Below are 25,991 nucleotides of genomic sequence, written 5' to 3' on the forward strand. Positions count from 1 at the left end.
GTTGCTCCCGAGGGGTTATACAAATTTGATTTCTTACCAGCATTGCAGGAGAGTCCCCTTACTCCAGATTGTGGTGTTGTCGATATTTAAAATTTTTACCGATCTGGTGGACAGGTACTAATATCCAACGATGGTTTTCCATATGTATTTATCAAGTGAAGTATAACCAGAAGCCTGTACTATGTATAGCTTCTCATAACATTCCTCTGAGTTTGGTGCAGTTATCTTCCCAGTTTTCAGATTAGGAAATGGAGACAGGAGTTACTCCTCTTCCCCTTCCTCTCTTGTGATCCACTCACTTTTCTGGGGGAGGGGGGTCTTCCCCACTTTTCCCCAGTGATGCTGGCATGTCTGGTTACCAAGCTTGGGAAGCCCCTCAGGCCAGGATGTTCTCCTGTGTATGGAGAAGAGAAAGGCTGGGGGGAAGGAGAGAAAGGGGTGGGGTGGGGAGGAGAGAAAGGACAAGGCACGAAGCCTGATGTGAGGGACCAGAGATCCTGGCTCTGGGCGTGGGATGATGGGGCCAGAAGAGAGGTCTGGGACTAAGCAGAAGGCCTGACCAGAGCTATCTTGCGCTCCTCGTGCTGGTAGGGAGAAGGGGAGGCGTGCAGCTGGGGAGTAAGGGCCCCTGTGTGTGTGAGTGTTGGGATTTCTCTGGAACCCAGGTCCCCTCTGGGGTTTTACTAAATCTGAGGACTCCTCTGCGTGGTATCTAATTCAAGAGCCCTTTTGTGGGGGGTCTCTCTGGGTTCAGCAGTCCCTGGGTAGAATCTCTTTGGGGTAGGTAGCACTGTTCTCCAGGGCCAGGGGAGTAGGAGACAGGGCCTGGAGGCCCTCCAAGGAGCTTGGGAGAAGGACACAGGGTCTGCTCTGATTCTGGGCTTCTGATCTGCCAGGCCAGGAGGCACCTGGCAAGCAGACACCGTGCTCTTTGACTTCACAGGTGTCGGGGAGGCAGGGAGAATGATTTTCCCACGCTAACATCTGTTTCTCTCTGCCTTGAGTCATTTCTGTGTCTCTTCTTTTGCAAGTGCCCTCTGCATAGATTCTCCCAGGTAGCACCTTCTTTTTCTCCCCCCACCTCCACCTTCCTGGAGTCCTGAGCCTATGGTACAGGGGGCCAAATCTGTAGTAGGCAGCAACTGTATTTGGCTTAAGTCTCGGCTGGATTCCTTACTAGCTGTGTGTCCTTGGGTGAGCCTCATCCCCTCTTTGGGTGGTGACAGAGCTCTCCTAGAGCCCAATATCATTCACTTGGTTCGTCTCTGCAGACTTTGAGATTCTGCTGGTGCCCATAGGCCTGGAAACAGTGTCAACTCTGGAAGGTTGGAAGTCATGCCAGCATTGGGCGGAGGACCAGGGACAAGGACTCCAGAGGTTCTAGATTCCTCCAGTGCTCTAGCTGGAATTGGCTTCACAATTCAATGAGTTCCCTTCCCCCACTGAATAGCTGGTAAAACTGGAGCTGAGGAAGGGGAAGTGGCCACAGAGCCGGCAAGGAGCACAGCTGGATGGACTGAAGATGTGAAATGATCCTGGCCAGCCCCACTGCAGATGGGCTCGCCTCTCCCCACCCTCTCCCCTGTCTCGATCTTCACTTCTGGAGCTGCACATCCTGAAGAAGGACTCAGACTCTGTCCTCTGGACCAGACTTCCCTCTGCACTGTGGAGTCCTGATGGAGATCCTGGCTCTCCGGATCTGGTCTCTCCAAGTGTGGGGCCCTGGCGGGCAAGAAGGCAGCCGGACTCACATGCCACTGCTCAGCCCACACTTGGGATGACTGCGGAGGATGCCACGCCTGGCACCTAGACAGCCGACATGGAGGGAAGCCAAGCTCCCTATTCAGTGTGGGCACAGTGCGCAGTCCAGGGCAGCCAGAGAAGGGGCTGGGAAGCCAAAGTTATGCGGAGGCCTGGGGCCCAGATTCCTATCAATGCCACGTCTGCTCTAATCCACTCCATCCATCTTGCACTCTGTGCTGTAGTCTTTTGCTGTTAGCATTTGTTTAGAGTGCTTCTGACAGCTGTTTTGGAAGGCAGTAAAACACAGCAGTTAATCATACAGACTCTGGAGCCAGACTGCCTGGGTTCACATCCACTTACTTGCTGTGTGACCTTGAGTAAGTTACATAGCTCTCTGTGCCTCCCTTTCCCTATCTTAAAAAGGGGATGATTCGGGGGAGGATATAGCTCAAAGGGTATAGTGCATGCTTAGTATGCAGAGGTTCTGAGTTCAATACCCCAGTACTTCCTCCAAAAATAAATAAATAAATAAACTTAACTTACCCCCCCCCAAAAAAAAGAAGAAAAAAGGGAATGATGATAGTACCTACTTCATAAGGTTGTGGTGAAGGGCACATGAGTGAAGCCCTGGAAATATGTCCAGCATATGGTCGGTGCTCATTAAGTGTTAATTTCATTATTATCTGTATTTTTGCCTACTGTATCAGAAGAGATGCTCCTGAGGGCAAGCCCATTAGATTGGTGGTTCCCTGAGGGCAGAACTGTGTCTTTCCCCTGGGAATAAAGCTCTCTTTCTTACTGATTCTCCAAGAAGCCCAGCCTCAGCCAAGTAGACATCTGAAACTGAGCCAACAAAGGAGCTAGTGAGACACTAAGTAACAAGCCAGTGAGGGTGTTGGGTGGAAGAGGCTGGAGGGACTGAGGCTTTTTACCCCTTCATTAGGAGAATATTCCTGGCTTCCCCTCTTTCCTGGGGTGGGGGCAGGAGGTGAGGGACAGACAAGGATACAGAACAGAAGGAGGAGTTTCTTTTTCTAGTGGTAGATCTCTGGACTGGGAAGGATGGCAGGGAAGAAGGACCAGGTTTCTGATTCTGGGGGGTTCCCAGTCCTCAGGGAGGCAGCAGTCAGGTGCAAAAAACCAATACGTAGCATCTGCTTCCCATTAGTCCCATTCCAAAGCCCTTTCTTTCTTTCTTTCTTTCTCTCTTTCTCAGGTTTTTTTTTTTTTTTTTTTGGAGATGGGGGAGGTAATTAGGTTTATTTATTTACTTTTTTTTTAAAGAGGAGGTAATGGGGATTGAACCCAGGACCTGTGCTTCCTAAGCATGTGCTCTATCACTTTGAGCTGTACCCTCCCCCCTCCAAAGCCCTTTCTTGTCCATTATCTCACTTTCTCTTACAACCATCCTGTGGGGTAAGCCCAATTATTCTCTCTCTCTCTCTTTTTTTTAACAGAGGATGAAAATGAGCCTTCAAGGCGTTAAGTCTGTGTCCGAGGTCACATAGCTCTTAAGTGGCTGTGTTGCAACTCAAACCCAGGTCCAGTGACTCCAAATCCCATTATATACAGCCTCTCCCAGGCACTAGCTGGTGGTGGGGGGAGGGGTGACACACTAAACCCAGTCCTCTGAGAGCTTTCAGTCTGCTGGGGGAGACACAGATCTTGCCACCAAGGGATCTCAAGCCAAGTGGAGAACTTAGTTTCCAGCCAGGAGGGATAGAAAGGAGCAAACACTTGGTGCCTACTGTGTGCTAGGCACTTTGCACAGGGCCATTCTTTCTCTCTCTCACCTCCCCACCTTTCTTTCTTTCTTACCATTTTCCAGGTAAGGACAGTGAAACTCAGAGAGTAACTTGTTTCAGGTTCCCTGGCGAGCCTGGTGGCAAAGCTGGGATAGAATCCGGGTCAGCCTGATGCTAATACCTGTGACTTTTCCTCTACATGGAAGACCATTTGCCTAAGGGTCACTTCCTCCATGAAGTTGCTCCAAGCCCTGGATGTAGAAATGACCACATGTGCCTCTGAGTCCCCAGAGTGCCCCATATAAACACCCCCCAGGGACCTGCACTTATTTTATTCATGTATGTCTCTCCTCACTAGATAGTGAGCCCCTCAGGCGTGGAGAGTGCTCTCAGCCCTGTCTGAATCTGTTGTATGTAGCACAAAGCCTGCATACAGTAGGTGTTCAGTAAAGGTGGTTGCATGAATGGTGGGGAGGTGCTTGGAAAGCCTCCTCACGTCCATTTTCCTGCCTCCTAGGAATTATCCCAGACAGTGATGGGGGTGCACCAGAGGATGGATGGGGGATGGGTGCTGGGGTAGGAATATGGGCATCTGTCTCACCTTGGAAACCTTTCCAGATTTCCTACACTCACCTGCACTCATGCTTCCTCCCCTGGTATTTCTCTTGGCTTTGGTCCAGCTTCTTCTGCCCTCCTTCCTCCATGTCCCAGTCCCTTATCCCTCTCAGGTATGCTGGCTAGGAGACAACTCTGGCATTGGGATCAGAATCATCCTTCCTGGTCCCATTTTATTCTCACAAGAGCTTAAAGAGGTAGGATAGGTGGAGATGGCCTACCTCCACCTCAGGCTCCAAGGGGTGGGGTCCAAGTTTACACAGTAACTTGGTGGCAGAACTGGTGGGTCTAGTGATGGTGAAAGAGAGGGGAGAGGGCTGGGGAGCAGTTTCTGAATCAGGGACAGGCTGGGATTCCCCCAGGAACTTGAGGAACCTACCTTTGCCCTTCTCCAAGGCAGATGGGGCAGAAGAGACTCTAGTTCATCTGTGAGATGGCATGGAGAGAATCCCAGAATCTTGTCTGGGCCGGAGCCCTCCAGCCCTTCTGCAGTCTTGATGGTTGCCAGTAGGTGCCGTCAGTTTGCAACTTTTGGTTCTGTCCCTGCAGGCCCAGCTGTCAGCTCCTCTTCCTCCTATTGCCTGGACACTTTGCACTTGCAGAAAGTAGGAGAGGGCCCAATCCAGGTAAGACTGAAAGACCCCTGCCCTGGGAGAGGAAGCAGGAAGAGGGTCTCTGATCTGCACTTCAGCATGGCTCCCCTGCAGCTTTCTAGGCAAAGAAAAAAAAATCCATCATGGGTCATCAACTATGCCTGGACAGGTGACCTTATCCTGAAACCAGTTCCGGGAGAGCAGAAACCTTTGTTGGGGGAGGATAGGTGAACCCTGGGGGGACCTGAGAGACAAACTAGGAGATGGGTCCCTGCTCCAAATGCTACTCTAGAACGTCCTCCAATCCCAGCAGGACTGAGGCAAAGGGTGGGGGACAGAGGCAACAATGGGATCTCACAGGGGGCCTAGCCAACCCTGAGAGCTGCCCAAATAGCAACACTGGGTGGATTAGAAAAAGGCACCCCTTCCTCAAAACCCTTGAGTGCCATCAGCTGGAAAACTGTCGCAACAGCTCTCCAAATCTACAAGGGCTACAAGAGAAATGGTGCCCCCTGGAGTTGTGCAATGCAGAATTTGCAAACTGAGAGTGGCAACATCCCCAGCCAATCTCCCTGTGGGAGTGGGTCTGAGCAGTAGAAGCAAACATCCAGGAAGGAGAAAGCGTCTTGGCATCCTCCCTCTCCAGGAGGGAGCTCTGTCAATGCCATCCTGGGTAAGGCAGAGCGGACAAGGGCCAAAATGAGCCCTAGGGAGATAGGAGGCAGGGGAGAAGGTGGGAAGGGACAAATAGGAAGAGAGCCTATTAACCTTTTAGGGCCATCAGGCCCTTATGAGCCCCCTTGCCGCACCTCACCGGACTTGGTCTCCAGCGATTGAGGCTGGAAGCCCTGGAGTGAGGTGGAAAGGACCCTGGCCAGGGAGGCTGAATCCACTGGAGCCGGGGGTCCGGGCTAGGAGGCGCGCTCTCAGCCGGGGGACTGCAGACCGCCTCAATGGGGTCGGGGAAAAATCCTGCAAGGTCGAGGGAGGGGGCCAAGGAGCAGCCCCCTTAGCCTTCCCGTGTCCTTCTCTGCCCTGCCGGGCTCCGGTTCAGAAGCGCAATCAGCGCCTGCCGTGGCTTCCAAACTGCGCGGCTTCCTTCTGCCGCAGAAAAGGACTTTCAGATATTGTAGCGGCGGAGGCGGCGGCGGCGACTTAGGACAGCGCCCCCTCCCCCTAACAGCCGCGTCTCCCTCTCCCCCTCTCTCCCCTCCCCCACCTCTGGGACGGCGCTGGGGGTGTGGCCAGGGGCCGCTATAAAGTCCGGGGGAGCCGGTCCCGGGCAGCCGCTCAGCCCCCTGCCCCCCCACCGCCCGCCGCCCGGGCCGGGCCGAGGATGCGGCAGCAGCGCCTCGGCGGCCAGGCTCGCTCCCCTCCGGCCCGCTTGCTAACTTCCTCCGCTCCGTCCTTGGCCGCCAGCGGGGCCGCCCCGTCTCCCCGCGCCCTCCGGGTCGGGTCCTCCAGGCGCGCCGGGCTCTGCCGCCGTGTGTCCCCGGCTGCCCGCCCGCTCGCCCGCTCTCCCTGCCCGCGCCCTGCGCCCCGTCCTCGCCGGGTCATGCTGCCCCTCTGCCTCGTGGCCGCGCTGCTGCTGGCCGCCGGGCCCGGGCCGAGCCTGGGCGACGAAGCCATCCACTGCCCGCCCTGCTCCGAGGAGAAGCTGGCGCGCTGCCGCCCCCCCGTGGGCTGCGAGGAGCTGGTGCGAGAGCCGGGCTGCGGCTGTTGCGCCACTTGCGCCCTGGGCAAGGGGATGCCCTGCGGGGTGTACACTCCCCGCTGCGGCTCCGGCCTGCGCTGCTATCCGCCCCGGGGTGTGGAGAAGCCCCTGCACACGCTGATGCACGGGCAAGGCTTGTGCATGGAGCTGGCAGAGATCGAAGCCATCCAGGAAAGCCTGCAGCCTTCTGGTAAGGTGCCCCTGCCCTGGCACGCCCTCCCTGGGGTGATCCCCTCCAAGAAGCCCCTTCCCCATTCGGGCTGGCCCAGAAAGCTCTTGAAAAGCCTCTATGAGTTGAGCAGAAGGCAGATACCTGGCAGGGCCCGACTGGAACCGGACAGGGTCAGCCAAGGAAACTGTTATCAAGTCTCCAGCAGCCTGTTGACACCATCAAGGAAGACTCTGCCAAATCCCTCCATCTCCAACCTCCCGATGATGCCTATTTGGGAAAAGAGATCTCAATGGTAGTCCTGGCTGATGGTGCAAGAGTGGAAAATCAAGTGATCCTGGTCTCTCCCGCTGCCTGCAAGGGAGCAGTCTAGGGCCAGATACCTGGAGGATGCGGATGATGGTGCTGGGGGAAAGGGGGCTTTCTATTCCTGATCCGGAGACCTCCCCTCTCCCTGGACACAGATGAAACCCCAGGGGTCTGAGAAGCCAGGGCTTGGCCTGTTGACATTGAGGTGGGATGCAGTGGGACATGCAAATTAGAAGGACTTTGGTGGTAAGGGGCATCAGAGTGGCTCACCTAGCTCTCTGGATGGCATTGGGAAGGTAGGGGTCTCTCTGCCAGGCCTGGGCACCTGCTCCTGTCCTGGGGCACAGGTTTCCTACTCCTTTCTCCTGGCAGGTGCTGTTAAAAGTGGCAGAAAAGAAACAAGTCTTGGCTCCCAGCCCAGAGCTGCAGAAACCTAACGGGATAGGGAGTAGAGAAGGGGGGTGGGGGAAAGAGAAAGAGAGAGACAGAGAGGTTTCGAAGGCCCTTTGCCCTAAACTCATTCTTACACTGTCTCTCTTTTCCTTTTCTCAGCGAGACTTTCAGTTTCTCCTTAAATTCTTTCTCAGCCCTTTTCTTCTTCCTCTTACTCTTTTGTCCTTTCCTGCTGTGACCCTCCACCTCTGGTTTCACTAGTGAACAGCATTCTCACATTCTCCTTTCCTCACTATCTCCTGCCCATTATCAGTGTCTTTCTCTTTCTCTCTCTTTTCCCCTCTTTCTCCTTGCAGCCATGCTTCTCTCACTTTTGCTGAAGTCTCTTTCTGTCGCTCTTCCTCTCCGTGTCTCCGTCACTGTTTCTCTCTCGGTCTTTGTCCTTGTCTTTCTCTGTTACTTTTGGAATCTATCTAGTGGCCTTTCTCTACCTCTGCCTCTGTTTCCTGTTCCCTCTCTAACTCTGTTTTGCTCTCCCTGTGCCCCTGTCTGTGTCTGTCTCTTTTCCTGGTGCTTGAAGCTTCCATTGTTGCAGTCCGGATGCTGGGACTCAGGCCCCAAGCTTCCTGCCTTGGGTCCCAGACCGCTCCACTTCCTCAATCCTCTGCAGCTTGTTAGCCAGAGGAGAGCAGGATGCAGGGAAAACAGGAAGGAGGTGGACCCCAGGGGTCTGGGCCTCGGGCCTCTCTGCCCTTCCTGCCCCTGGGCAGCAAGAGATGGGTCAGCAAAAACATTCTAGGAGAAATGCCAGCCTGGCACTGGCACATCTGGGAAGCAGGGGTTTAGGGGGGGTGTTCCTGGGGGTGTAAATCGCTGATTCTGGGGTAGGGATGCCAGTGCTCATGGGACAGGAGGGATACTGGGACCAGACCAGACTGGGAATGAGGGCTGAGCCTTTGGGATCCCCAGGTATAATGGATCCACTCCCCCCCCCCCCTTTGTATTTCCATCCTCCACCGGCCAGGGGGAATCTGGCATCAGATAAGGTGGCTGGTATTCTCTTGTCTCACCAACTTGGACATGGGGCGGAAGAGCCCTCAGGCGGTCTTGGGAACCCCTTCTTCCCTGACTGGGTAGGAACACCCCATCCTGTAGTGGAAGAAACTCTGTTCCCCTAGGAGCTTTGGGGGGGGGGTGGCAGGAACAGTTTGTGATTGTGATGTGGTGGACATCGTGCACACCAAGGAGGCTTTAGGCTCCTTCGAATTACAGGGTCCAGGTCTCTAACGCCCCTCCCCTTTCCCTCCTTGCCTTGGCCTCCACCCTTGCAGTATAGGCAGATACCAGGAGAGGGAAAGGGGAGGCCTGGAGGACCCTGGGGAAACCAGGTACCTACTCAGCAAGCTGTTCATCCCCTCTTACCTCCCAGTCATCCCAGAAGTACCCCCTGCCCTGGCCTGGGCCTTACTACATCATGTGAAAGGCGCACCCTAGAGTTGTGCAGTGGTCCTGCAGGGTCTCTGATGAGACACAGTGGTTTGGCCTCCCTCCCTGCTGTTCTCTTTATCCCACCACTGTCAATAGGCCACTGTCCGTCCTACGGCCCAAGGCTCAGGCCTTCTTGCGTGGGGAGTAGTTTGGCAGAGGGATCAATCAGGCTCTTCTTCCTGCTTTTTCCTCTTGGGGCTGAGCTTCAGCAGGTGACTGGGGGTGGGCAGTCATTCGGCATGCCCCCTCCCTTGGCCTGCTATGGTCTGGCTGCCTACTCTTTGCTCCGGGGGCAGGTCTCCCCCATCCATCTCCAGGCTTCCCCCCATCACCACCCCCTGCCCTCCTCCATGACCCCCGTCCCAGCTTTCTGAGCCAGAAAAGGTTGTGGATTAACACTGCTCAGGCCATTCGAGGTGGGGGCGGGGTGGGACATGTGCGTCAGAAGTCCAGGATTCTGCATCAGTGTCCTGACCCTCGACTCTCAGAATCTGGGGGAGTGGACAGTGGGAAGGTCAGCCTTTGGGCTGGGGAGTTCCCAAGCTGTGCCCTGGGTCCCTCTGGGACAGGGTTAGGGAACAGGCAGGCTGGGTTAATTTTTAGTCAACACAGCAAATATTGTCCCCCCTACTTCAGTACTGGGAATCCAGTCATGTCATGGGAACAGGGCCTTCCCAGAAATTCTGTGCCTGGGGGGAGGGGGAAGGAGGAGGAGCATGGCTGCTTCACATTTTTCCTTTAGTTTTGGCAAAGCCAGAATTATTGGTGCCTCGGGTATCAGGAGTCTTTCCATTTAAAGACATAGTAGCTGCTGAGATAAGTCTTTTCTCCCCCCAACCCCCTGGTCTACTTCATTTCCTCATCTGTAAAAAGGGGCTGATGGTAGGACCCACCTCACAGGGCTGGGGTGTCTGGCATGGAGTAAGAGCTCAATATTGGGGCAGTGATGAAGATGGTGATGTAGAGGAAGGTGAATGGATTTAAGTGGAAACTTAACTCCTCCGATGCTGGGACTTTGGGGGACATGCAGGGGAGCAGAGAGAGGTAGAGCGGACTTCGGTGACTTTTGCTGCTGTAAACCCAGGAAGCGGGGGCCCAGCTGTCCTTCTCTGACTTTTCAGTCTGAAGCCAGCAGCATGGCACAAGGGTGAGGGAGACACCCATTGAGCTAGACCTCAAAGAAAGGTCTGGAACCCGGCGTGGGTGGTCTTGGCTTCTCCAGACAGAGTCCAGGGAAAGAAGGAAAAGGTCTTTCTTGCAGGTCAGGTGGGTGACCCTCCAGATCATGTCTGGGTAGCTGGGCCCACCTACCTCCCAGCCTCACCCTGGGTGTCTTGGGTGGGTGGCGGGGCTGGAATTGAGGCGAAATCATAGGGGTGAAATCCAGCAGCAAGAAAGAAGAAACCCTCTGGCTCTGACCATGAACTTTGCAGCCATTGGTGCCCAAACTGTGAAGCCTCTTCTTTGGGTGTTTTCCCCTTCTCTGTGGCTGGATGTCATTGGCCTCACTCCAATGGGGCGTGAAGAGGTGACCTGGACTGCCTGTGAAGCTCCACCTCCCAAACAAGCCTTTCAGAGGTCAGGAGGCCTGACCTTTGGAGGAGGGAGGTCAGGCCTGATTCCAGCTCAAGCTCAGTGGGTTTTTCTAGAGGGTACCACCTGGGTGAGCAGTACCAGCTGGACGTCCTACATGAGCAGGGAAGTAGCAAGTCTTTAGTCAGTTTTAGAGAGGAAAACATTTTTTTAGAGACTCAAGGCTATGACCCTCACCCACCCAAACCTAGTGCCTAGGGGTGGATCTTGGGGTGGGACCTGAGTCTGCTGGTTAAACAAGGCTGGGCAAGGAAAAGTTACAGATTAAGTGGAAAGTCAACACCCGGGTGCAGTCGGTGTGCTCAGCCCTGGGTCTGTGTCCTGCCCAGGGCAGGGTCAGAGTGCCTGGGTGCATGTGGGTGTGCACGTGCGGACAAGTGTGTGTCCGGACACGTGACTGTTTGTATATGTTTGTGATTCTTGTGTCCCAGCCCGTGTCTGAGCTGGCAGGTATGGACAGACTCTGTGTGCCCATGTCCCTGTGAGGATAAGTACGGAGCCACCCTCCCTGTCTGCTGTGTTCTGCTCTAAGCTGAGACAAGAGCTGGTAATGAGTCTGCTGGGTGGTGGGGAAATCAAGGAGGGGGAGGCCAGGCAGGCTGCCTGCTCGGCTTTCCCCAGCTCACTCCCCCATGTGACGGGGGGCCCTGCCGACACAAGAACACGAACCATCCTTCCAGGCTCGCCCTAAGCCCCAGGTAACCCCGGGTTTCAGTGAGCAGACCCAGTTGTCCCCCTTAATGGTACTTCTGAAGTTAAGGGATAAACATTCCAAATATCCCTTCATCATCCCCTGTCTGTCATTTGTGAACTTTGACCCATAGAAACACAATGTTGGAGAGTTGTCAAACTTCTGCTGCAGATCTCCGGGTCCTTGAGGGCTCTGCCACCCCCCGCACCACACCGCCAGGGCCAGGAGCTCTCTACCTCCTAAGGCAGCCCCGTGCATTAGAAAAGAAAGCAAACTCAAAGGAAAGACAACAAAACCTCTCCGGGTTGAGGGGTGCCCTCAAGGTAGTGTCCTGGGTTGTGGCAAAGGAGTCCTTGTAATCCTTCCGGCCTGTCCCGGTAGAACTGTGGTCCCTCTGTTCCCCGCTCAGCTCAGCCTCTGTTGTCCCCACATTGGGCTCTAATTCTTTTAGGGCCTCTGTTTCCTTTCTCTCTAATCCCCAGCTCCAGCCTACACCCCTGCAATGCTGTGACCTCATCCACAAGTCTCATGGCTTTGTGCAAGGCAGACGTGGTATGGGGGGGTGGTGGTCACTGGCCAGCCTGGGTCTTCTTGGCCAGAAATTTCCTTGAGAGGGTTTTCAGGGAAGAGCCTGGATCCCAGATCTCTGGTTCATAGCTGAGGGTGCAGGGTCCATCTTCTCATGGCCCCCTTGGCACAATCCTGGTCTTCGGAAATTTATCCACCTCTTCTTCTGTTGCCCACACCAGCTGGGAGGGCTTGCTGTAGTGGCTTCTCCTTGGTTGACCTTCGGGAACCGGTGTCATCTTTTGGGACAGAAGTCCCCTCCAGACTGTCCTTCTTGGGCTGTTAAATATGCAGAAGGAGAGATTGTATCTATCTGCTTCATTGATTCCTCCCCTCTGATTATTTTTTTCTAAGCCAGCCCTGCACCCGTGACAAAACCTCTTCCTATACTTGGTGACTCAATTTTATAAATAATGTTTGGCGTTGAATCTTGACGAAGACTTTCTGGGGGTCTAGATTCCTCTGTGCCTGGTTGCCCTTTATCCACATGCTTCCCCTTACCCCCCACCCCCAATGAGGAAAATAAAAAGAGAACTAACTCCCCAACTAACTTTGGCTTGGCCAGAAAAATACCATTTGACCCAGAGGCAGCTCTGGGACTGCTGCCACACATGGAGGAACCTGCTAACTCCTCAGGAAAAAAAAAATCCTGACGCAAACCAGATGTAACCTTCTGTCTGGCTGCCAACATCTGGAATGCTGGCCAGGGCGCTCTGCGCTCTGGTCAGCAGCAAGCTGCCAAGCCCAAGCATTTCAGAGGTGGCGCAGATCTGTGGAGAGATCTTGCGTCCTCTTTCTCCAGCTCAGCCCTGCCTTCTGGTTTGGGCTGCCTGGATGGAGGAGCAGTGGTTGCAGTTCTGGGACTTCTGGATGAGATCTCTCTTGAGTTCAGATAGAGCCCTTAAGAAGCCCTTAAGAGCCCACCTTCAGGGAGAGGGTGGCAGTCCAGCTTCACCACCCCCATCTCCAGATCCCCAGTGCCTCGGCTCTGAGCAGCAGATACGCTCTGGATGGGGGCTGATGTCTAAGGATGGGAGACTTTGGGGTGGGGGTCTGAAAGGATGTGTGAGGGTGTTCTCTTGGTCCTGGGGGCTACACAGTGTCACATACGCACAGGCACACAGTCACATGCAGGCATACACACTCACTCCCACTTCTTTCCTCCTGTCCAGCCAATAGAGAGAGTCCTTGGGCCAGATTTCTCATCACTCATGGAAACTTTGATTCTGGCCATTTGGAAGAGGGTCAGCCGAGCCGACAGCCCTGGGGATCCCCTGGCTGGCTCAGCCAGATGCTGAAAAGAGCAGGAAAGGAGATGGGAAGAAAGGGCAGACAGAGAGGGGGATGGGAGGAAGAGCTGAATGGAAGAGGAACAAGATCCGGTGTCCCCCCTCCTGCCTGCCTTAGACCTCCCTGCAGGGCCCAGGGGACCCTCCTGCTGTCTGGGCAGCTGCAGCTGGTGACTCATCTGAGGGCTGGACTGGGTGGGGTGAGGGACAAGTCAAGGACCTCAAGAGGCATATTCTCCTGAGGAGACCCAGGGGAGTAGGGGGGGAAGCCTGGGTGCTGCTTTCATTTCTTCCCAATACCAGGCCCCCCAACTCTTCCCCAGCACCAAGCTGGAGACTCCCCAGGAAGGAGAAAACAGACAGGAGGCTGGGTTGATGTGGGGCCTTGTCCTTTCCCGGTGCTGACCTCTCCCCATCTTGACCTGACTGCAGACAAGGACGAGGGTGACCACCCCAACAACAGCTTCAGCCCCTGCAGTGCCCATGACCGCAGGTGCCTGCAGAAACACTTCGCCAAAATTCGAGACCGGAGCACCAGCGGGGGCAAGATGAAGGTCATCGGGGTGCCTCGGGAGGAAGCCCGGCCGGTGGTGAGGACCTCTGACCAAATGCGCATGTGCACAGGCCCACCCACCACCACCAGATCTGGATCATGTCCATTCAGCGAACATCCTTTGGATGTCTGCTGTGTGCCGGACGCACCTAGCACGCGTCATCGGGACCCAGAAAGTCCTCCTTCCTATCCTAGACATTGCTTTCCTGCTCATCAGTTCTAGACACTGGGACAGCTGAAGTTATTGTTAAATACTGAGACCCTTCTGTACTGGTTGGGAAATAGTGGTGGCCTCGAGCCTCCTGATGTTCCTTGGCCCTTCCCATGGATCCCCACACCCCAGAGCTTCTCGGTAACTAAAGGGTTCATGCTGGCTGTAGCAGGGAGCCCTGGGACCCTGCTCCAGGGTCTGGCTAATGTCCTTTCTGATGGGTGGTTCTGATGGATCGGTGCCTGGATCTTACAAGCTGTTAATTAAATGATTTCATCCATCCTTCCTGCGTGGAAATCATCCCCTTCCTGTCCTTCTCCATAGGTTCCCTTTCCCCACGAGATCCCTTCATTTCATATGCCTCCTTTTTAGAAGCTCTTTGACTCAAGATCCTCTCTCAATGTCCCTCTGCTCTGCCCTGAACCCAAGCCCCTCCTTGACCTCCAGGTCTGAACCCTCCTTTCAGAGCCTTCAGTCCTGCCTCTCTGCCTTCTACTGAGCAGTTTCCTCTTCCCCCTTTTCCAGCCCCAGGGCTCCTGCCAGAGTGAGCTGCACCGGGCGCTGGAGCGGCTGGCCGCCTCCCAGAGCCGCACCCACGAGGACCTCTACATCATCCCCATCCCCAACTGCGACCGCAATGGCAACTTCCACCCCAAGCAGGTGGGTCTCTGTCTCCATCTCTGCCGGCTTGGTCCTGGCCTCGGCTCCAGGATGTCCAGGATGTCCAGGATGGGGGGCGCAGGAAGGGGGAGGCTCCCCATCCCAAACCGCGCCTCATGGATCTTCCCCAAACCTGCCACCTGCCTCAGGACCTCAGCTCATTTTGCCCACTCATTTGTTGGCAGATGAGGAAACTGAGGCAGGAAAGGGAAGAGGCTGATCCAAAGTCACAGGGCACGCAAATGACGGGCCAGTTATCGTACCTGTCCATCCAGGGCTGTTTCTATCACCTCTGTGTTCACCATCTGTGATGCAGACCTGGCACTCCCGCCAACCTCTGCCCCCCGACACCCTCATGCCCTGCCGTCCATTCCTGTGAGCTGTTCTCCTTGTCCCTGGATGTCCCCACACTCTCTGGACCTTTCCTTCTTGGCCAAGTTTACTGCAGTCCAGTGAGCTCAGAGGACCCGTACTCAAGAAAGCCTCTGCCCTCAGAGGACATCTTGGAGCAACTGTCTGACTGGGGGGCTGGGCTGGGATTGGGGCTGGCTGCCTGAGAACTGACCTCTCACACCCTTGCCTTGGCAGTGCCACCCAGCCCTGGATGGGCAGCGCGGCAAATGCTGGTGTGTGGACCGGAAGACGGGAGTGAAGCTTCCGGGGGGCCTGGAGCCAAAGGGGGAGCTGGACTGCCACCAGCTGGCTGACAGCTTCCGCGAGTGAGCCCTGCCAGCAGGCGGGGGGGCTCAGTGCCCCCTGCTGCCCCCTCCCCTGGCGGCTGCAGAGCTGACCTGGAGCCTGGGTCTGAGTCCTGGCTCTGTCTCTGGCCCAGAAGTTTCCCTCCGAGTGTATGTGTGTGTGTGGTGTGTGTGTGTGTGTTATGAGCATGAGTGTGCCTTTGGGGTGAGCCAAAGCCTAGGGGTGTCCTCTCTGGGCTTAGATAGCCCCAGAGGTCTGTGAGTGGCAACAGGGAGCCCTGGTGTGTTTCCAAATCAATCCTAGATTCATTCATTCATTCATTCATTCATTCATCCAGCCATCTGAAAACATTTCTTGACACATACTACCTGCCAGCTCTAGTTTTCAGCCCTGGGGGCTCCTATTCTGTCTCCTTCTGATTTAGACATATGGGGCCACCTCCTACAAGGTGAGCACAAGTCTGTGGGACAAGAAGAGTCCCATTCCCATTATCAGGGGAGGAGAGTAGACAGGGACATTGACCATTGTCCCTCCTTTCAATCTAGTCATAGGGTGGAGGCCATAGAGAAGGTGTAGGGTAGCAGGTAACTCAGTAGTTAGGAGACTCAGACCCAATCCCAAAGCTACGGCCAGCCAGGCTCCCCTTCACATCCTCCCCAGTTCCCTCCAGGGGGCAGGACCTGCAGAGAGAAGCCCACCTTTGGGTTGGGTGTTGTACCATCAGCTTGGTTGCCTAGCAACTGAGACCCTGCCACAGTGGAGGGAAGAGGGTCAGAGGAAGTCCTGCAGGACAGAGGGCTGAAGACGTGGGACCCACCTCTGAGCAGTCAGAGTAGGAGGAAAGAATGCACAATCGGACTTCACGTGCCTGATGGAGAAAAGGAACCGCGTGCTGGGAGGTGAGGGACTTACCTGGGGTCTTGCTTCTTCCCCCATTTGTGGTCACAGCCAGGAAGTCACCAAGCTGACTCCATCCTTCAGTGGCTCACTGCCTGTGGCTCTGTCTCTCTCCCCACACCTCCTTCCCTGGACCTTCCTCCCCTATGTTTCCTTACCCCTTGGGCATTTTCTGGCTTGACTGGATGGAAAGAGACTTAGGAACCTACCAGTTGGCCATGATGTCTTGTCTTTTTTTTTTTTTTTTTTTTTTTTAACAAAACAGAACAAAACCAAAAAAAAAAAAAAAAAAAACAAAACCCTAGAAGATGGTGTTTGGTTGATTTATTTACAACTAAGGGACAAGGATGCACGGGGAGTTGGGAGACCTGGTAAAGGACTGCAAAGGGTCAGCCAATTCACCCTCCTCTTCCCTGCAGCCTCTTCCTAGGGGATTTCTCTGAACCCAAAGTCTGTGCTGTCTGTGTTCAGACTCCTGGTGGGCAAATCATGGCTTCTGAAGAGAGGGAGGGAGCAAGGACAGACCTGCTGGGCCAGAGCTATTTCTGGGATCCGCTGGTGTGTGAAGCTGGGGCATTTCCTAGGGCATCAGGCGGATTGGGTTTGTGTCTGGATTTGATTTATCAGTTTAGTTGGTGGGGAGGTACTGCCCTGAAGCTGGGGAAAGAAGGTAAGCTCTCCAACACATTCCACAACTCTGACTGCCTAGATTCCTGACTGCGGGGTTGGGCTGAGATTTGATTCTGAGGGGTTTGGGCGTGGGGACATCTTTGATCTTGCTCTCCTGGGCTCCCCAGGCTGTGGGCTGTCAGCACCAGCCCCAGAATTGGTGCGACTAGATTCCTGATCATCTCCCAGTGCTCACTCCTCACCCGCCCTCAACCTCTGTTGTGTATGTGCGTGTGTGTGTGTGTGTGTGTGTGTGTGTGTGTGTGTGTGTGTGTGTGTGTGACTTCTTGGATGGGGCCCCTTCCCAGGAGGTCACGGACAGCCTGGGGACTGCATGGAGTCTGCGGCACTCTGGGGGAGCTCCCTCCAGTCCCACTGTCTCCTGGATACCTAGCCCCTCCCTGGCTCCTAAGGGGCTCCCAGGCCTCTCGATTTCACTGGTCCTTGATGTACTGGCACCTGTGCAGTGTGATTCCTGAGTCTGGGGCTGCCATCCTTATCTCTGTAGCTCCACCTCAGTGGTGGCATCTTGCAGCTGCAGGAGATAAACAACAAAGTGACCATCCCTTGGTCCACAGAGCCCTCTGCTTCTGGGGCCGAATCCGAGGCAGGCTGGGGGAGGAGGTGAGTGTAGGCTGATGATTAAGTTTTAGGTTCCTAAGCCAAGTGTAGAGAGAGTATCTCTTGCTGAGAGGCATCTCTTCAAATTCCCCACTCATCTCCAGTTCCCCCTTCCAATGTTCTACCCTTGCATTTTTGGAATGGGTGGGAAGAGGTCCTTTTTTTTTTTTTTTGCCTCATGGGCCTTTGGAGTTGGGAAAAAAAAAGCTGGGTCTGCTGTGGGAGGAGCTGCACGTGTGACCTGGGATGTGCCTTTGTGATATATTTGTATTTATAGTGTGTGCATATGGCAAAGTGATATCTGAACTGTGAGTGAGATGATGGGCTTTTACAGGGCTTGTGTCCCTGGTCTGGGTGTGTGTGGATGTGGTGCATGTTTGTGTGGTGTGTCTGTGTGGGCTGTGTGGATCTGAGTGTGCATGTGTGGGATGAGAGGAGAAGAATGAAATTCACAGAGTACATATGTATTTCCCTCCTGGCTGTGAATGAGTGACTTCCCGCTCATTAGATGTCCTCACTGCAGGGTCTGTGGGGAGCGGTCTGGCATCAGAGACTAGAGGATGTGCACTTTGGGAGCAAGAATCCCACATCCCACAGAAACGCCCCCTCTCCACCCCTGGGGCTTGCCTCCATGATCTGGGAGCCAGGTCTGAGTTGTCAAAAAAGAAGGAAACAAAAGCAGCTCCAAGTCCATGTGGACACCCTCTACCACTGGCAGGCCAGAGGAAGTGAACTGTCCTGGGCAGTGTCACGGTGGGGAGAACCAGGCTCTAGAGAGGAATTGCTGGTCTGCTTTGCACCCAGGTCCTCCCAAATCCCCTTGAATGGTCACTGGAATTGCCTTGGGCATCGGCATCCTGGCAGAGGTAGAAGGGAGGAGGTGGCAAGGACCCAACTCTTGTGTCCTGGTGGGGCCACCATACCTGGAATAACTTAAAACCAAAGTCCTTGAGTGCTCTGCCCTGCCTCCCCAAGAAATGTCATTCCCCCTACTGTGGTTTGGAGCAGGGGGTGGAGGGGGTCCCCTAGCCCATTGGTGCTGATATGCTTCAAGCATTTGTTTTCCATTCCCCAGCTTATTAGTGGAGATCAAGACCTGATGTCGGCTGAGGATTGGGGGCTGGGTTTTCCACTGTCAAGAAGGCAAGGTGGGATAGAGACGAAAAAAAAAAAAAAATGGAGACGTGGATTGACTCCTATATTGGATTCAGGTGGGGGAATCTCTGGAGTGCTGGCCAATCCTCCTAGCCCCTTCTATCTGGGCCCTGAGGTTCCAGACATGGCCATTCCTTCAGCTCCTTCCAGGAAAAGGCTGCTTGTCCCAACCCCTCTGTCCTCTGGGCCAGATTCCACTGCTAAGTTACTCCAGGAATGTTATGAGGCATGCCGGACTTGGGGCTCCTGCTTGGCCCCCCTTTCCTGGGGAGGGGATATGGCTGTGTGGTAAATGACCCTGAAACATTCCTAACTGGAGAAACTCCCCCTGCATTCCAGACCCCTATGGCCATGTCACTTCTGACCTAGAAAGAGAAAGTCAAGATGATGTGGTTGGATGGAGCTGGGAGGCAGGCTGGCAGCTGGGATCTCGGGTTGTCATAGGGAAGAGAGGAGGACAGGGGCACTTTGTGAGTCAGGGGAGAGGGTCAAAGGGGAGGAAGCATAGTCAAAGGGGAGGAGGGACAGTGCAGCAGACTTTTGGGCACATGCATGCCCCGAGCAGGAAGTAGTGGACACCATGCCAGTCAGCCATGGGTCTAATTAGATCCTCACTGTCAGAGTAACCTGTCCACTCTGGGATCCTGGAAGCTGGGGAGGGTTGGGGGTGTAGAAGTGGGGGTGCTGTAGATAATTAGAAACATACTCTAATGAGTGAGCAGGCACCACCAGGACCACCTCTCCCCTCCCTGCCCCCCTCCCTTCCCCAGATCCCCAGCCCCCTCCTCCAAGGTCTGGACAATTCCAGCCAGGCTAGGGGAGGGGCTGGTGGAGCCCGAGTGGAAACCGGGTGGGATTGGCTCCTGGGCCCTTACCCAGCCTCTAAAGTGCAAACAACATATTTTTGCCATGCAATGGTATTTAATTACACATAAAAACAGAGCCATTAAACTGAAATTAAACCTTTGTTGGAATCACTTAATTCAGGGCATGACAAATTACTTTCAGTGGAGGCAGCAGTGAAGTCCCCTCAGGGAGAGATGGAGATTAGCAGCTTCTATGGCTGGCTGGGTCCCCTTGTTCTCTTGGCCGCCATGCTGACTCTAAATTCTGAAATTGAGGTCAGAACCTTCTGAAGACCAACTAAGCCAAGGGGAAGCCTCTAGGTTTGTTCAGGATGACAGGAATGGAGGGTGAGGAAGGAAATCAGACTGTCCAACTCAGTTTCAGATAACTCGGTCCATTTTATCGATGGGGAAGTTGAGGCTCAGGTGCCAGCGTCACTCAGAGCCAGGATTAGAACCCTGGCCCCAAGCCACGACCAGGGAGTCTGTTTCACCCTTTCACTCTGGGCCTGGAGACAGAGGCTGGAGCTGGGCGGGCGAGGTTTGGGAAACTAGAGCAGGCCCTGGTCGGGGAGGGTAGATTCCTCCAGAACTGAACTCCCACCTGGTCCAAGTCTGGAGACAGCAGGGAAGGGCTGCCAAGGCAGCCTTGACTTTGTAGAGGGCAGCCTGGTACCCAGACTCTGTCTCAGACAGACCTGGTTGCTTAACCCCCTGGGTGAGGTTGGGCAGGTAAAACCTTTTACTCCGGTGAGCCTCAGTTATCCCGTCTGTCAAACGGGGATGCTCATTTCTATCTATAGAATTCCTGTGAAGACCAGTGGGCAGAAGGCAAGAATAGGGCCTAGGGCCCAGTTCAGTAGGTGGTTCTATTCGACTTCCTTCTCAAGACCTCTGACCCCATTTGTAATAAGATCCAGCTGGGACTGATGGTTTGTAGGGCCTTCCCTTGCTTCGACTCTCTGTGTTTGCAGCCCTTTCTCCTCCCTCCAGGCCCCTTCTCTCCTGCAGTTTCTTCTCTCCCCTGTGGTCTGGTCATCTAACCATGGGCAGAGGTCTGGGGTGTATGGTTAGACTACTGGGTAGGAAAAGGTGGTCCAGTCCCCCTAAAACTTCCCTGCCTCACCTAGTCTTCCTGTGGCTGTGTGTGAGGCCCCTCTGGGAGACAAAAGGGTCCCACACCCTGGGGAGGGGTGCTGGGGTGCACAGTGAGGTTGTGAGGTTCCAGTCTCCCTCCCCCATGTGCCCTCTACGGTCCGGGAACCAGTTCTCCTGATTGGAACCAGATGGGCCTGCTCTGGCCGGAGGCCCGTCTCAGCCGAGTCCACTCACTCAACGTCCTTCCCCGGGAGTGGGGGGGCATGGACTGAGGGGAAGTGGAAGTGAGAGGGGGTCCTTTCCACTGGGGCTGGGAAACAGAGTCCTTTCCTTCTCTCTCCTCTCCAGGCTAGTAGTCTGGGAACTTTTCTTTTACCCACAGATGGCAGGTAAGATGGCCAGCTGAGGACAAGCCTCTCCTGGAGGCTTGAGCTGGCAGCCCTCGAACTTACGACCGCGTCCTCTGGGAGCAGCACCCCCCAACCCCGGCCCTCCAGTATCCATGACGTGCAGCTGAGCTGCAGGTTGCCAAACAGGGGCTAACTCTTCCTGTCCCCTGACTCCTGGAGTGGCCTCAAGTTCACTCCCCTCACCCTTGGCCTCCTCAGCCTTGGTGGACAGAGAGGTTCCTGCCCTGGGGGTTAGGGGTGGGAGGGCCGGGTCGGGCTGAGGCCCAGGGTTCCAGTCATTGCAGGCCTGCCAGCTACCCGGCTGCAGATGGCTGCCCCGCCAGCCTGGTGACTAGCACAAATGCTTTACAGCTGTACCCCTACTGGCTTGTCCTAGAGAGACTGAGGTGGGGACCTGGAGGACACAGAGGGGCACATGGAGAGCTGTGGTGGGCGGCGGACAACCTAGGTTGCTGCAGTAGTGAGAACAAAGAAACTTGAATCTCCAGAAAAAGCTTCCCCAACAGCAGGGGTTGGAATGGAGGCTTCTCAAATAAGGACAGATTTGGGGGAGGAGGGGTGCTGCTGCCTGGCAGGCCCAGGGCTCAGGGTCCCTGCCTCCCTTCCAGGTCTTGGTCTCTGAGCAGAGCCAGAAGCTTCTAAGTTGAAGCAGCAGGGAGGGGAGCCCAGCCTTGTCCCCACCCAGGGGAAATTGGACCAGACCACTCAAGAAATAAATTCAATTTTCCAGCATCATGGAAGGTTCGTTGGACAATAGAGTTTTTTTTCCCAAAAAAACACATAAGAAAAAAAAGAAGTCCAATTGCCTTTGGCCGAGCTGTTTCCCAACTTCATTTCTCAGCCTCAGTTCAAGGCTTCTCATTCAAAGTGACATGTGACTGCTCGGTGACCCTGGCCTGATCGCCAGCCTTGTGAGGGGTCAGGCCGGGCCAGCCCAGAACCGGGCTCCCAGGGTCTGTGACCACCCCCACTTCCAAAAGCCCCTGGGCAGGTCCAGCCCCGTGCAACGAGGTGGGGGCTATGGTCCAGACAAAAACCTTCCCCCAAAGGGATTTTGAATTTAGGGGCTGGTGAGTTCCAAATCCCAGGCATCAGGCCCAGATGGGTTTATATTGAAATGTAAACGAACCTTAAAAGTCTTGAAAAGTTTTCTTTTGGGGGGTGGGGTGGGGCGGGGGAGGTTGCCTTTAAAATGCAAACAGACCTTGTAAACCCCAGCTTAGGGGCATTCTTGGGGCTGGAATGAGGGGAGCCCGCCCTTCAGGTGGGGGAAGGGCCAGCCTTCGGTGTGTTCTCTGCAGATGATGGCCTTGTGGGGGACTCGGCACCGCAGAGGAAGGGAGGGTCAGCCAAATCCAAAGTAGAGGGCAGGCAGGGGTGATGGGGAAGTGTGGGGGTGGGGTGGGGTGGGGTGGGAGTAGAGGCCACCAAGAAGCAGTTCCCAAGGTTCTAGGACAGGAGGTGAGGTAGGGTGGGGGAAGACCACACAGGAAGATTTGGGGAGAGCTGGGCAGTGTCTCCCTGGCTGGAGAGGGGAGGTGTGTTGGGGGTGGGGTGGAGGAGAGGGCATGACTCTAGCCTGATGGCTGAGAAAGGTCCTTCCCTAGGAGACCAGGGCTGGGAGCAGCCTTCAAGGTCTACCCCAGCTCTCCCATTACACAGATGGGAAACCAAGGCTTAGATGGATCTGTGACTTGCTTGTCTGAAGGCATAAATGAGCTGGTGGCAGATTGATTAGAACTCAGGGCTGTGTTCTTTTTGCACTATCTCCCAGGGGGTGGGGGTGGGGCCAGGGGAGACTCTTCTGGCTCCAGAAAGGGGAAGCTAACTAAGGGTTATCATGTGGGAAGAAGGAAGGAGGTCCTGATGGAAGAGTCTGGGTGGAAGACTACAGGGGAACTATGCCACCTTTCAGGAGGAAACGAGAGACAGGTGACTTGCAACATCCTGGGCAGCCTGGGGTAGGGCCTGGGGTAGGGTGGGGACTTGATCCTGGTGGGAGAAGAGGGGCTTAGTGGAGACCCCAGAAGGAGGGGCAGACCACCCTAACCCAGTGAAGGTGGAGGCAGGGGATTGGACTTGATGACCTCTGGGTCGATAAGCTCCAAATGTCATCCTTACCATCATCACCATGGGTTTGGGTCCAGATCACCTGGGTTCTAATCACACTCTGCTATTTATTATTGTTGGACCCTGGGAAATTGACTTAATCTCCTAATCCACGGTTCCATCTCCATCAAATGAAGGTAAATAATGGTACCTACATAGTGTTGCTGTCAAGATTAAATAATACATGGCAAAGCATCTAACAGATACGTACTGCCGGTGCGATGCGCGCCAGGCACTGTTTCAGGTGCTGGGGATTCCATGTGAACATTCTAGCCTCTTCTTCGTGGAGCTCCCATTCCAGCAGCCTGGGACTTGGCATATATTAGGTGCTAAATGAAAAGTCAATAGGCGCACTGTCTTTCTCCTAATGAACGTTCATACTCCATAGCCTACAAAGTGCATTCATGTCCAGTGTGACTTTAGGCTTCTCACAACCCTACGTATGAGGTGGCTATTACAAGTGAGGAAACCCCCGCTCAGTGCCCAGAGAAGTGACTTGCCCTAAATCATGCAGCTAGTCAATGGCACAAGGGACCCGCCACCCAGATCTGCCTGACCACCAGGCTTCTAATTCTGGATGCAGGAGAGAGATGTTGCGTGTGTGCCTGTGCGTGTGTGTGTGCGTGTGCGCCTAGGTAGGAGTGGGATGAACTAGGGAAAGGACATGTCCCATCTCAGTGTTCGTGGGGTGTCCAGTCTGAATGCTGTGAAGGAGATAACATCTCTCCTGGGGCACATGCAGCCCTCCCCCCACCACCTGGCCAACCCTGGGGGTACCTAATTCTGCACTGCTGACTTGGGTGCTCAGCGCGTATTCAGTGACTGAGCGAATGAATAAGTGAGTGATATTCTTCCTTCTCTCTCCCTCCTCATTCTCTCTTTCTGGTCCCTCCTCCTGGCTTGTCTTCCTGCCCCCAGGCCTGCTCCAAGCCAAGCTCCACTTGCCTCCCTGGCAAGATTCAACTGGGTAGACATTGAGGGTTAAGACGCCTTCCAGGAAACAGAGAGTCACAAACCGAGCCCCTGGTTGGCAACATGGGCACACACTCAGGAAGAAGAGGGTCTGCTTTGCTGGGGCTGAGAGCCCCAGCCTGGCCAGGACTTGGGGGCTCGTGGGGGTGGGAAACATGGCTGGGGCAGGGCCCTGTATGGAGGGGGTGCTATGGATTGAATTGTGTCCCCACAAATTCACACGTTGAAAGCCTGACCTCAATGTGACTATTTTTGGAGCTAGGACTCTTAGGAGGTAATTTAGGAGGGTGACTGAGGCCATAAAGGTGGGGTCCTAATCTGAAAGGATAGGTAGCCTCATAAGAAGAGGAAAATGCACTGAGGAAAGGTCATATGTGCATACAGCGAGAAGGTGGCCATCTGCAAGCCAAGAAGAGAGCCCTCACCAGAACTCAACCATGCTGACACCCTGATCTCATACCTGTGACAGAACAAGTGTCTGTTATTTACACTACCCAGTCTCTGATATTTCGTGATGGCAATCTGAGCAGACTAATCCCCGGGGGAGCGGGGGCCCCCAGTCCTGCTCTTTCCCACATGGTCCTTTAGAGCTCAGAGAGAACCCGGTCCCTGGGCTCAGATCAAGTATACTCCTGTCCCAGCCTGTCTCGGGATGAGAGCTCCTATCCTTTTCCCTGGCCTGAACTCCAAGTCTTCACAGCGTCCTCTTCCCATCACACTGCTCCCCAACCCAGGCTTTCTCTTACCCCCAAAATCTGGTCGCTTCCTCTCTGGCTGAAAAGCCTCTGATGTCTCCCCATTACCTACAGGATGAAGTCCAAACAGGTTGACACGTACAACTGTGCATCGTGCAACTTGCACAACTGTACACAGCAGTCCTGAGTTTAACTTCATTCATTCATTCATTCATTCATTCATTCAACAAGCATTCATTTCTTGGACACTCTCAGCTTAGCATCCAAGGCTCTTAATGATCCAGATACTGCCTCTTTCCTTTGCTTACTCTCTCATTTACTCCCTCGGGTACCATATATTTTAACCACACTGAACATGGTATGTTTTCATACCTCGGTGCTTCATACACAAATTCATCTATCTGCCTGTCTGAGAGTCCTGAGGCCGTGGAGTGGGCACAAGCTGGGAATCCTGTTTCTCTGCTACTTACTAGCTAGGTGAGTGCGGGCAAGTTAACTTTCTGAGCCTCAGTTTTCTTTTTCTTTTTTTTTTTTTAAATCTCTATTTTATTTCTTTCCTCCCTGATCTTTATTATTTCTTTCCTTCTGCTGACTTTAGGTTTTGCTTGTTCTTCTCTTTCTAATTCTTTTAGGTGGTAGGTTAGGTTGTTTATTTGAGATTTTTCTTTTTTGAGGAAGGCCTGCATCACTATGAACTTCCCTCTTAGGGCTGCTTTAGCTGCATTCCATAGATTTTGTGTGGTCGTGTTTTCATTGTCATTTGTCTCAAGGTACTTTTTAATTTCCTCTTTGACTCACTAGCTTTTTAGTTAAGCCTCCGTTTTCTAATCTGCAAAATGGGATTAAACATATATACTGTACCTCACATTCCCCTTAGCATATAGGAGCGCCCCCAGTAAAAGTTGTTTCCCCCAACTCTTTGCTGTTAAACTCCTATTCAACCCTGAAGACCCAACTCAAATGTTACCTCCTTGGTAAAATTGCCCTCATTTTCCCCAAATAGGGAAAGTTTATCTTCCCTGTTTCTACCCTTCCTGCCAGCTCTGCATGGCTCTTATAAACCTCCATTATAACACTGGTCTATTTCTCTGTATCTGTGACTCACATGAACAAAGCACGCAGCCAGGAAACATTTGTGGCATGAATCAGGTACTGACCTCTGGGTTGGGAGACTTTAGCCTCCCATTCCTGCCCTGGTTCCAAGCCTCCAGCCTGTTGGATGGCATGAGGGGTCAGGACAGGAGGCCCAGGAGATGAAAGAACAGAGGTGAGCTGCCTCAGCCCTCAGTGTGACATGAGTGCAGGGGAGGTGGCTGGTCAGATGGCGTAGGGGTGAGGGTGCTTCAGCCTTCTGGATAGTTTGCTCTGTAGCCAGAGAGCAGCCAGGGTTTAAAGAGCAATGGGATCTGAGTTTTGAAAAATGGTGATGTAGGGAGCTGCCGCCCCTCCTTTCTCATCACCTCTAGCAGCAGCTGGCTTTGTTGTGGG

General features: G+C 54.2%; 1 protein-coding gene and 1 long non-coding RNA gene across 5 annotated transcripts; one reads left to right on the forward strand and one right to left on the reverse strand.

The window, feature by feature from the left end:
* Positions 1–131: 131 nt before the first annotated feature.
* On the reverse strand, positions 132–7,807 carry LOC106730141. 4 transcript variants are annotated; one of them, XR_004311861.1, is made up of 5 exons: positions 7,416–7,807; positions 7,159–7,263; positions 6,724–6,849; positions 4,483–4,751; positions 132–2,024 (listed from the first exon to the last, which is right to left on the reverse strand). It is a non-coding gene; the product is annotated as an uncharacterized LOC106730141 (long non-coding RNA). The 4 variants fall into 4 exon arrangements; XR_004311863.1 differs by having other exon boundaries at positions 132–416; positions 4,483–4,814; XR_004311860.1 differs by having other exon boundaries at positions 4,483–4,814.
* On the forward strand, positions 5,949–16,231 carry IGFBP4 (insulin like growth factor binding protein 4). The gene is made up of 4 exons (XM_006188881.3): positions 5,949–6,600; positions 13,342–13,499; positions 14,199–14,333; positions 14,922–16,231. Exons 1-4 carry the CDS (start codon positions 6,033–6,035, stop codon positions 15,054–15,056), a joined length of 996 nt encoding a protein of 331 aa, XP_006188943.2. The 5' UTR covers positions 5,949–6,032; the 3' UTR covers positions 15,057–16,231.
* Positions 16,232–25,991: the final 9,760 nt, after the last annotated feature.

The sequence above is a fragment of the Camelus ferus genome, chromosome 16 (genome assembly GCF_009834535.1).
Source record: "Camelus ferus isolate YT-003-E chromosome 16, BCGSAC_Cfer_1.0, whole genome shotgun sequence".
NCBI lineage: Eukaryota > Metazoa > Chordata > Mammalia > Artiodactyla > Camelidae > Camelus > Camelus ferus.